This window comes from Dermacentor albipictus, chromosome 1 (genome assembly GCF_038994185.2).
Source record: "Dermacentor albipictus isolate Rhodes 1998 colony chromosome 1, USDA_Dalb.pri_finalv2, whole genome shotgun sequence".
NCBI classification, from domain to species: Eukaryota; Metazoa; Arthropoda; class Arachnida; order Ixodida; family Ixodidae; genus Dermacentor; species Dermacentor albipictus.
The window spans coordinates 183,680,668-183,692,867 of NC_091821.1; the positions used below are offsets into that span (position 1 = coordinate 183,680,668).

General features: G+C 43.7%; 1 protein-coding gene across 2 annotated transcripts in view; it reads right to left on the reverse strand.

The window, feature by feature from the left end:
* Nucleotides 1–12,200, reverse strand: part of l(3)76BDm (trafficking protein particle complex subunit 8 homolog l(3)76BDm) — a 149,924-nt gene that overhangs the window by 97,717 nt on the left and 40,007 nt on the right. For both annotated transcript variants that reach the window (XM_070530480.1, XM_070530481.1), the window contains exons 11-12: nt 7,084–7,187; nt 5,223–5,499 (exon numbers count right to left, since the gene is read on the reverse strand). In XM_070530480.1, the coding sequence (XP_070386581.1) occupies nt 5,223–5,499; nt 7,084–7,187 (381 nt within the window). The remainder of the gene's footprint in view (nt 1–5,222; nt 5,500–7,083; nt 7,188–12,200) is intronic.

The following is a 12,200-nucleotide window of genomic DNA, read 5'->3' on the forward strand; positions in this document are numbered from 1 at the left end:
AGGCTGGCTTCAGGAAGGGATACTCTACAATGGATCACATCCATGTCATCAATCAGGTAATAGAGAAATCGGCAGAGAACAATAATTCCCTCTACATGGCTTTCATAGATTACGAGAAGGCATTTGATTCAGTAGAGATACCAACAGTCATAGAGGCATTACGTAATCAAGGAGTACAGGACGCTTACGTAAATATCTTGGAAAATATTGACAGAGTTTCCACAGCTACCTTAATTCTCCACAAGAAAAGTAGGAAGATACCTACAAAGAAAGGGGTCAGACAAGGAGACACAATCTCCCCAATACTATTCACTACATGCTTGGAAGAAGTACTCAAGCTATTAAACTGGGAAGCCTTAGGAGTAAGGATCGACGGCGAATGCCTCAGCAACCTTCGGTTTGCCAATGACATTGTTCTATTCAGCAACACTGCAGACGAGTTAAAACAAATGATTGAGGACCTTAACAGAGAAAATTAATATGCAGAAAAATATAATGATGAATAGCCGGGCAAGGTAACAAGAGTTCAGGATTGCCAGTCAGCTTCTACAGTCTGTGAAGGAGTTTGTTTACCTAGGTCAATTAATCACAGGGAACCGTGATCACTAGAAGGAAATTCATAGAAGAATAAAAATGGGTTGGATCGCATAGGGCAGACATTGTCAGCTCCCGACTGGAAGCTTACCATTATCATTGAAAAGGAAGATGTACAATCAATGCATTTTACCAGTGCTGACATATGGGGCAGAGACTTGGACACTTACAAAGAAGCTTGAGAACAAGTTAAGGACCGCACAAAGAGTGATGGAACGAATGTTGCTAGACATAACCTTAAGAGACAGAAAGAGAGTGGTTTAAATCAGAGAGCAAACCGGTATAGCTGATATTCTAATTGACATTAAGAGGAAAAAATGGAGCCTGGCAGGTCATGTAATGCGCAGGTTAGATAACTGGTGGACCATTAGGGTTAAAGAATGGGTGCGAAAAGAAGGAAAGCGCAGTCGAGGACGGCAGAAGACTAGGTGGGGCGATGAAATTAGGAAATTCGCGTGCGCTAGTTGGAATCAGTTAGCGCAGGACAAGGGTAATTGAAGATCACAGGGAGAGGCCTTCGTACTGCAGTGGACATAACATAGTACGATGATGATATGAATACCCTGCATATGCTTGACTGCATAACAACACTGTATTGCGGCGAAGCTGGCTTTGAGGAACCGGCACTATGCAACGCCGGTACTTACCGTGCTTCAAAGCCATCAGCAAGGATGACTAATGCAAAGTCAGTGCCATTGATGACAGCGTCGAATTCTTTCAACAAAGAACATGGTACCAAGCTGCAGGAAGCTTGACAGCAAACATTGAAGCAGCTAGGCCTAACGTTGCTGCAGTGGCTACGGCTGATAGCAGATCAGCATGCGAGTGCTGGTTCGATGCTGCGGGATAATCCAAATGGCGGCAGCGGCAGCTTTTATTGTTGCCATTCCAGACCTGCGGTCATAAATAGCCTAGTAGAGGACAAAGGGTTTCACCCCTACATTTATCCTAAATAGCTCAGAAAAAGAAAATTTCATGTATGGGCCAAACCCAATATTCAGCACACACACACCTCGACAGGCGCAGCGCAATACCAGCATGTACATAGATTCACATGGGTCTCCTTTTCGGTTGCAAATGTAGTCATTGACGTTATCACAAAATTCAATTTCTGGCTCCTCGTGCTTTGTCCCATTACCGTTTCCGGCCATGTCATCTTTCGTAGACAGTTGCGTGCTGTGATGTGTGCACCCCATACACGAGGCTTTTCAAGCTTCGTATGTATGTCGTCCCTCCTGCACTGCCAAAAAAATATGCGAGTGTTTAAACAACGCAAGATTGTATTCATGCTTTGTGTGAAAACCTCACGACTTTTTTATTGTGTAACCTTACATGCAGTGCAACGTTCGAGCCTACATTCGAGGATGGCTTCACCTTTGAACAGTGTGGTATCAGCACGGCACAGAGGTGTATCAGCCTCCTCTTCGGTTGTCTAAACAGTAGTCGATTAAGCACCGATGAAATTCCTATCCAGGCACCTCATGGTTTGTCCTGTAGAGATGTACATATGCATCTGTGGCAACGTACCGTATTTACACGATTGTAAGTCGACCCCTTTTTTTAAATTTGAAAGTCTGAAGTTGGGGGGTCGACTTACAATCGAAACCAAAACATGGTCCCGCCAAAAAAAGCGATACCAACAAGAGCTAGAACGTAGTTACAATTTTATGTTTTCTCTATGGCCCTACCCCTATCTTTTTGCTATCCCGCGTGTTTGTTCGCTTTTCGGAACGGTTTTTCAACATTTTTGAGAGTCTTACAGTGCATGCAACACTCATGGGGGGGGGGAGTGTCGATAGTTGATGGAAGCGCCGCTGTTCCCATTTGCGGCGACACCCTCAGAACGGTGGCGCTTGCGGGGGGTATCGGTAGTTCATGGAAGAGCAGACGCCGCTCGCGGGTTTTTCTTTCTCTGTTTAAAGGCATTGGAATTGGTTTGACCAACTTTTTGAGGCGTTCCACTTGACTGCCGGCTACGTGCTACTTCTATGCTTCCCCAGTCGTCATGAGTGCTGCAGGCCCACTAATCGTTCGGCACTCGTTAACAGCAGCGTTCAAGGGGGCTGCCATCCTTTACGCCGAAGAAACAAATCACTGCGCAGCGGGCCGCAATTTCGATGTTTCTAAATGGGTGGTGCGAGAGTGGCGACTGCAGCGAAGCGATATTTTCACCCTGTGACGGCAAGTGACAAATTTCCCACGTGCCGAAGTCTGGATGTTTTCCGGAGCTGTAGGCTAAGCTTGCGGCGTGCGTCGCTGAAATGCGTGATTGGTCCCTGCCATTGAAGTGCGACGTGGTCATGAAACAAGCCCGGACCTTCGCCTTAATTTTAAGGTTCTGCTCCGCTGTGAGTACGAGTGGCTGGCGGCAGAAGACTGCGAAATCACGCCAACCGGACCTGTTAAAAGAGCCTCCGTTATGGCTGCGTGTGGTTGGGTGCATTTGGCGTGGGCGGCTGTTCTGCAAGATGTCCTGGTGCGGTCGTTTGCTAAATTTGAAATTTTGCTGGACCACGACGCGCTGTGCGACCGCAGCAACGATGACGATGGCAGCACTAGTGAAGACGAGTAGTCAAGTGACCATGTCAGCTACTAATAAATTTTCGTTATCGAATGCGCCCTCGGGTATGCTCTCTTATTTTTTTTTTTCCGGTCAAGCGATATGGGGGGGGTCGACTTACATTCGAGTCGACTTACAATCGTGTAAACACGGTATGCAAGCCACATTGCACCCAGGTTCCATATTTCATGCATATTGTACATGTTTTTTTTTTTTCAGAAAGCTTTCGTTGCTCCCACAGCACCTAAAATGTATGTGGGCACTATAGTTTCAAGTGAGAACTCCCGCAGTTTTAAAACGAAGCTTTCTTTGCCTCTTCCTTCGACTTTTGCACTGCTGCTGCTGCTGTTTCCTAGCCCGCCACGTCAGGAGTTGCTTCAGAGCATGTATATACATGGAATGAGCGTGGCAGAGAATAAAGTCAACAGGAGAAACTCGTTTGGACCTTTCCATCACTTCATATGTGCATAATGCCCTCTAGAGCTTCCTGGGTATCGCCACAGTAGCCTCTTGACCTCTGTAATTATCCGTGACCCCCCTCTCAACAGCATTGCAGAAGCTGCAGCATGCAAGTCCAGATGGGATGTGGATAAAAGAACTGTAGACAGGTGGGGGAAGAGGAGGCAGAGAATGGGTAGAACCGACGCAGTCGCGAGACGAGTGAATAACAGCTTTGACACTTTCACAGTTACCATACAGGAGGAGAGGGAACAGATGACGTGAGAAGGCAAGGAACAGTGGTTGTGGGTAAACGGTAGGTACAGTACGGTACAGTTCTGCTATTTGTGAAAAATAAACACCATGCAAATTTGTCAAGTGGACAACTGCCACAGGGCGTGCAGACGCAAAGTCGCATTAAAACGCCGTAGGGTCTATGCAACACTACGGAAGTGGTAGCACGTCAAATCAATACTTGCGTGCCTGCTGTGGTAGCTTGACGACTATGGCATTGTTCGATGTCACAGGTTCAATCCCAACCGTGGCAGCCACATTTAAACAGGAGTGAAATACAAAAATGGTACTGCATTGAGATTTAGGCACACATTAAAGAACACCAGGATGTCAAATTTAATTCGGAGTCCACCACTATGGCGGCCCTCATAATCTGATCATGGTTTTGGCATGTACAGCCCCATAATTCAATTAAAATTTAAGACTTCTGCCACGATGCGATGTGCCATGTGAGGCAATGATAACGCTCAACCCTCCCAGAGATTATGAACAATGGCACAAAACAACACCTCAAGCAAACACATATCCCTGTGTGTTCTGTGTACTACACAGACAAATAGTTGTGGTACATGCAAGGTAATGTTTAACATCAACTCATCACTCCCACATTGGACTAAACACCGAAGAAATTACACATTCACCATCAACATCACTGCTAATTATCGTCATCAAAGCAAACAGCGTAGAAAGCTTTGCTTACATCGATTCCCACAGTGCTTCGGATCCGCTTATCTTTTTAAACGTGCAACTTAAGTGTGACGCAACATCCGAACCTGTGTCCGAGGATGACTTCATCCTATAATGCGCACTTGTAGTGAACCCCATTCCAGCTGCTTCAGCTCTGCAGTTACATGCCAGCAACGACGAATGAGGTAGCAAACGTAAAATAAAAGCGTCTTACGGATGTCGCACATGACGGCAAACACGCCAGTGTTTCAAAGCAAATACAAATTTATTTGCTTCATTTACTTATTTGCTATAGGCTGCAAAAAATATCTGGCCTAAATTTATGAAAATAGTGTGGTCCTTATGCAAAAATACACAACATGTAAAATTGCAAATAAAAACACACAATCAAAGAAATATGTCGAATGTGTTATGTGTGCTGAATCGGACGCTTGTTAGACAGGATAACGATCATAGCCATGTATTACCCACTAGTAACATGTCATTATCAATGCAGTCAGTTCTATACACAAACCACCTGCAAATGACATCACACAAAGCAAAATCTTTGTATGGGTGAAGTAGGGAGAATTTGCTCAACTGATGAGCTGAACTAGGATTTCCAGACAAAGGATCCTGCGTGGAAATGACATAAGTGGCCAGCCCTAACCTGCAGAGCCTGAGAATAGGCATGCAGTGCATGGCGTCGATGGGCTGCCTTTGCAAAGCGGTGCCCAGCTAGCACCAGGTGGAAGGCAAATTTGCGTGGACAGGTGGGTGTTGCACGCAGGAAGCACAGCGCTGCCTGCTCCAGTAGTAGGGCACTGCGCAGGTCTGATCCCTCACTAGTAAGCCGGATCAGTTGTCCAGCTGCCACTGACGCCTGGCCCACCTGCCATAGGCACTCCGCACTCAGTAGTGCTGCTCGCGTCGCAAGCTGCGGCACTCTGGGAGGAGAGAGACCCATGATTAACAAACATCTCAGATACATCCGATAAGACACCAAGCATTTCCAATTTATGCATACCATAAACACACAAACCCCCCAAGGCATGACTTAAAAAGCAACAAGTTCTCAGACAGTCATGTAAATAGGTACAAAAAATTGAAGCAAATGCACCTTAATTTTTTGCCGCTTCCGCATGCTCCGAGACCGTAAACGTAGCCTAAACATCAGTTGTGTGTTGATGTCGTTGTCTACTCTTCGATGTCGTGTTCAAATTCATGCTAGTAAAACGTTTCACAAAAATAGTGGGGCTTTCTTTTTCAGTATGCAATTCACTTTTGCTTTGACATGCTGACTGGAAATGCAACATCCTATAAGAGCATGTTCAGTTTATTCAAGAATAGTAGCCCATGTGGTCTTGCTAATGAAGTCCAGGACATGCTACTATGGCCACTTTACAGATCGCCTTTTAGTATACAATCCTCCTTTCAAGTGAACGAATGAATGAATGATCTACCATCGCCTTCTAAAATTGGTATAGAAGAGAGCACTCATTTGGTAATAGGCTTAAAAATTAAATTAAGGGGTTTTACGTGCCAAAACCACTTTCTGATTATGAGGCACGCCGTAGTGGAGGACTCCGGAAGTTTCGACCACCTGGGGTTCTTTAACGTGCACCTAAATCTAAGTACACGGGTGTTTTCGCAGTTCGCCCCCATCGAAATGCGGCCGCCGTGTTGGTAATAGGCTGTAGCTTTAAATTTCAGTACAGTGAAAATGCAGCTTTTGCATGGGTCGAAGGGCTTACTCAGAATTTTACAGTTTAATGAAAAAAATTTCGATGACAAAACCAAAAGGCAGGAGATAATGTTGCAACTTAGCAAAATTAACAAATCGATCTGTGGACTTCAGCCACTGCCTCATGTGTCAAAAGTAGGGTGCTGTTCCACTCCACTATGATTCAAGACAGTAAAGCTACCTTTAGAGGATGCTGGTATTCATGGGTGTGCAGAGGCTGCTTCCTGTCAGTGGCAGTGCTGTACTTGCTAGCTGAGCTTCAGATGGTTGGTAAATAGCCAAACTAGCTACAGGAATTTTTGTACATCTTTGTTATGCAACATTTGTCTCACACAGGACTGAACTAATCTATCAAATGCTGTCAAATACCTGATTAAAAAAATTTCAAACATTTTTTACACCTCCAAGAGCATTTAACAAGAATGTCAGTTGAACTAATACAAGAAAGTTCCCCATTTAATCCCTGCCTGCCTAGTCATTAAGCACTCTTTATTGAGAAATTGTATTTATGAAAATGTTTATTATAAAGAAGCTCCAAAAAATTCGCACTTGAAAGACAAAATGACAATGGAAACATATAGCCGCCACGAAAAAGAATTGAAAAATATTATTTTTTTTACAATTTGTCTTACACAATTTGTCTTATAGTAATGCAAAAGATATCTTATCCAGCCTCAGAATATGAATGAAAGGCAAGAATATTGCTTTGTACACACACTTGAAGGCCACTGATGAAAAGGGTGCTGACAAGTTTAGCACTAACTAAACAGACCCACTTTTAACTCACTTGCAGGTGTTGAGGTAGAGGTCAATAGCAGAATCCATATAACGTACAGGGAAGGGCCTCTGAGCACTGACGCCAGCCATGAACACAGCTAGAGCAGCCATTTCCTGCAGTTCAACAATATAAGCAGCACACATTTAGGATTTCATGTGTGCAAACAGTTGAACCTCCATATTAATCCAAGGCCTGCTTGCCAATCTACATTCTGTAACCAGGATAAAAGATAAGCAAAAAGGCCTATATCATAAATGGGCAGGTCAGTGTGCTTTTTGGCTTAAAGCAGTAAGACTGAACATGCAGCACAAATACACAACTATAACTACAAGAAAAGACAAGTGCCTCAAGTTTTTTGCACTTGCACTATTTCAATTTCGTTCATTGCACCAGCAAAACCGAAAATTTGCAGAAAGCACAAATCACTCAAACACTATGAAAGCACAAATCACTAATAATATCTGTTTATTGCTGTGCATACATGTGAATGCCACCTACGACTTTGTACTGGCTATCATAGCAGTGCAATATGCATACGAAGGCTGCGTCAATCGGTGACGCAAACATGAATGGCACTGTGATGCCATTGCCCACCCACCACCCAACACACGCACATGCGAGTGCACGGCTGCATGCACGCACATACACACACAAAAAAAAAAGAGTGGAAAAAATATTGGCTATTGTGTTGACGATTGGAAGCAGTATAGCATGCTGCTGTCTGCTGTTATATCTATAACTAGCAAAAATTAATAAATAAATGCATTTGTCCAACATTTCACAGTTCCTGCAGTACCATAGAATAAAGACAAAAGAAGAGACAAACAAATGGCAATGTTGCTTAGTTATTTTGTGCTGCAGAAACAATGATACTGAAATTCTACTTGTTCAACCTTTCATTTCAGCTACAATAGTGATGCACAGTTATGCCAATGATGCAATACACAACATATAACATAAATAAATGCAAAATGTCCTGCTAGTAACATGGGCTGCCATTCTGAAGCATGGGAAGTCATGGATACCACTGAGAGCCGAAACGCCATCGGGCTGTACAGAGGTTTAGCATTTTCCCTCAGCAGTAACTCAAACAATGAAGGTACAAATACTTCTAACAAAACGAGTATACCCATGGCCAAGCATTCACAGTATTGGGATTAGGTCAAAATAGTTCAGAGGCCTCTACCTCATTGGCATCACTGTCAGAGGACAATTCAGGCTTTTGTTTTTAATGACATCGCACTACTTGGTAGCACTCTTGAGAAGTTATCTTCCTTAACTCCAAGCAAGTTCTCTATGTGAGAAAGTTTTAAGTCCCAGTTTAGTTCATTTTGAGCAGGGCTGGGCAAAGATACTTTGCAATTGTATCATGATATAAGATACTCTTGCAACAAGTATTTGAGATACATATACAAGATACTACCACAATCATTGTATCTAATATGATACTTTCCAATTGTATCTTAAGATACTTTGATACATTCGCATATTTCTTATTGTAGATCTATATAATGTAGCAGCAAACGTGTATGCACAAAAACGTATGCTTGGAAATTTCTGAACTACGACCAACATTCTTTCATTTGAATGAAATGCCTGTTAGTATCTCAAAATTTTTGTCTTCCCTGCTTAAAGTATAATATTTTTCTTCCAAAACAATTTAATGGGGCTGCTTTAGCTGCTTAACATGAAAGCTCTCTATACGCTGCGCTGCCAGCGGTTCTTGGTTGTCACATTTGTAATTGTTGGGAGCCAAGTCGCTGCCCTGCTTGCCGACCAGCTAGCGGTTCGCCATCTATTAACAAAGACGCCAATAAAAAAACTCCACAGCAGTATTCACACCTCTGCACGATGGCACAAATGCCGCAGTGGTGTTTTACCTTGTTCATAGACGTATTACCATTTACGCATGTAATGTAGCCCAAAAAAATTGTTTTGGTGCTTGCAAGCAACAGTCAAGTACACAAAAGAGCCACCTTATGCACAAGTCTCCTAGAAGCAGCACCATCTACGCCTTGGTTCACAACAGTCAAACCTACATCCATCAGATCCTTCAAATCACTGATGTGTGAAAGCCACTAGATGCAAGAAAACCCCATTCTTGCATTCTTTAGACTTTGTAACAAAGCACCATGCAAAGAAACTTCGATAACAACGCTATAGTGGCATCAGAATTTGTGCGAATGATGCCACACGCATTAGTGCATGCAACACAGTACAGTGGCTATGAGCAAGTGTCATGGCGCCAATGCAACTAAAAACAAAGTCAAGAAAACAAAAAATTTTAATGAGAAATTAAATTATGGGGTTTTACCTGCCAAAACCACGATCTGATTATGAAGCACGCCATAGTGGGGGAGTCCGGAAATTTGAACCACCTGGGGTTCTTTAACAGGAACCAAAATTTAAGTACATGGGTGTTTTTGCATTTTGCCCCCATCAAAATGCGGCAACCGTGGCCAGGATGCGATCTCGTGATGTCGTGCTTAGCAGCCCAACACCATAGCCACTAAGCAACCATGGTGGGCAACCGAGGGACTACAAAAACAAAAGGTCGGCTGCGCACAAACACTTTCGTCAAGATGGCGCAAGCGCCACCATGTGACTCTGCTCCATCAATAGGGATGCGCAGACCTAATCGCCTGCTTTCGCTGGAGGGTTCTGGCAGAAAGATAAAAGAATGTCGCTGACTTTAGTTTTATTCAAGTGGCTTAGTAGCAGCAGTACAGTAAAAGCTCGTTAATTCGAAATCACTTAATTCGAACCGCCAGTTAATTCGAACTGATGCCCGGGTCCCTGCAAAGCCCTATGTATATCAATGGGCCGGAACGCCCGATAATTCGAACGTACCGGTACTCACGTCGGTTAATTCGAACTAGGAGCCGGCAGCCGACATTGCTTCTCGTAAATAGAAGTCGCCTCGTAACGAGTACAATGCATTGAAATTTTTTTTTTTTAATATGCACGGCGAAGAGAATAAATAAGCCAGCGCGCATTTTTGCACGCACGAGGCGAGCCGCCAATTTCCTTGCTGGAGCCTCCGGCGTTGTTGTTGTTGCGACTGAGGGAAGGATGAAAAGGAAAGTGCACAGGCCTGCCGATTGGCTCAGGCCGAGCCATCACCGCTGCCGCGTGCAGATAGAGGAAAGTTCAAAGATAAGAGGAAAGAAAGAAAAGACGCGCGTCGCAACAACCGCGTACGCCGCAGCGGACGCTGGCAGAAAAAACAGATAAGCGGCCGAAGCCGCGCTCACTCATTGCTCGCTGCACACCACTCTCCGGCGCATGCCGTAGCAGGTTTTCTCTGACGCGCGGGCGCCGCCGCCGCCCGCTCGTTAATTCAAACTCCGCTTAATTCGAACAATTTTTCAGTCCCCCACGAGTTCGAATTAACGAGCTTTTACTGTATCAGCTTGAGAAGCAGACTTCAGCCAACATTTACAGTTTCACACAGTGATGTTGTGATAGCAGTATCTTGCATCTTAAGATACAAGATAGATCCTCAAGACACACGAGACACTCAAGTAAATTTCAACTTTGGGTGTAAGTTCTTGGGGTCCAGAGCTCTGGTTTACGAAATGCAGAAAGAGGAGATTGCTGACGACTACATTGGAACTGGCATGAACTTCTTTGAGTCATAAATCAATAATGCACACATTTTTGTTAGTACCATTGTATATTTGTTGACCATGCTAACATTCAGTACAACTGTATATCATATAGAAAGTGTACTTGTAACACATTTTGGCTGCGATGCTTTAAAAAAATGTGATAATGAACAAGTCGCAAGCAACAGTATGCTGACCAACAACTTCATGTGAAATGTGGCCTTGGGTTGTAGTGTACGATTCTTGCGGTGTACGATTTGGACCCTAGATGGTACCTCAACTGTACACCATGAAGTGCATTGGAAACCATGTGAAGAGCCCCTATGTAGAGGGATGCGCATGAGAGCCTGCACTTGTACGTGTTATAGTGAAATAGTGAGCTGGCATCTTTTTTCACATGCAGAAATGGCACTCCCGCCTCGAATGTTAGCAGCCTGAGTGCACTCAAGGGAGCCTTCACTCAAGCAAAGAGTGATGTGTCCCATACTCTGCATACAGGTGTCTTCTTGTCCACCTCCATTTTTGGCAACGTTAACAAGCTAGGCCAATATAGCTGAGCCAACCCAAAAGATTTGAGAAGATCAGGTAGCACCTACTGTAATCAACATCACCAGCACCTTGTTCATGACTGGCATGTACAAAGGTGAGTATAAAATTATCTACACCACTGTTCTCGAAAAAATTCTGTTCATCACACTGTCTCATCAGCAATTTCTATGTGAGATCATTGTCTCTCCAGTCTCTTTTGTGCAAGTTTGGATTTGCTGCTCTGGTTCAGTTCTGACTACTGCACGAAGCCCTATGTATCATTTTTTATATGCCGAGTTTATACCTGAAAATATTAATTTAAGTGTGTAAAACTTAATGCAAAACCCATAGTATTGTTTTTGGCATGCTGGAGTGAAGTTTCAGTTGTAGATGGCTCAGGAAACAAAGTACTACTCCATTAATTACTGAACAAATTAATTTTTAACTCAAATAGGATTTCACTGCTTTAAAGGGACACTAAAGGCAAATATTTAGTCAAGCTAAAGTGAGAGATTAGTGCTTGAGAATCTCTAAGGCGTCAATATTATCGCGAACAGAGCCTTAATAATCGAGAATTTGAGGTAAATGCAGGACATGATTAGACTCACCCGTGACATTCAAAAATTTAAAAATTAATTAAACTATGGGGTTTCACGTTCTAAAACCACTTTCTGATTATGAGGCACGCCGTAGTGGAGGACTCCAAAAATTTCGACCTCCTGGGGTTCTTTAACGTGCACCTAAATCTAAGCACGCGGGTGTTTTCACATTTCGCCGCCATTGAAATGTGGCCGCTGTGGCCGGGATTCAATCCCGCGACCTCGTGCTCAGCAGCCTAACACCATAGCCACTGAGCAACCACGGCGAGTCCGGGACATTTAAGTACTTGCGCGATGACGAAAGCGCTCCTCAGTTAAATTTTGTCACTAGTACTCAACCACTCGTAGCACAAAACATCCTTGCATTGTATTATAAGACAAAATAAAATGC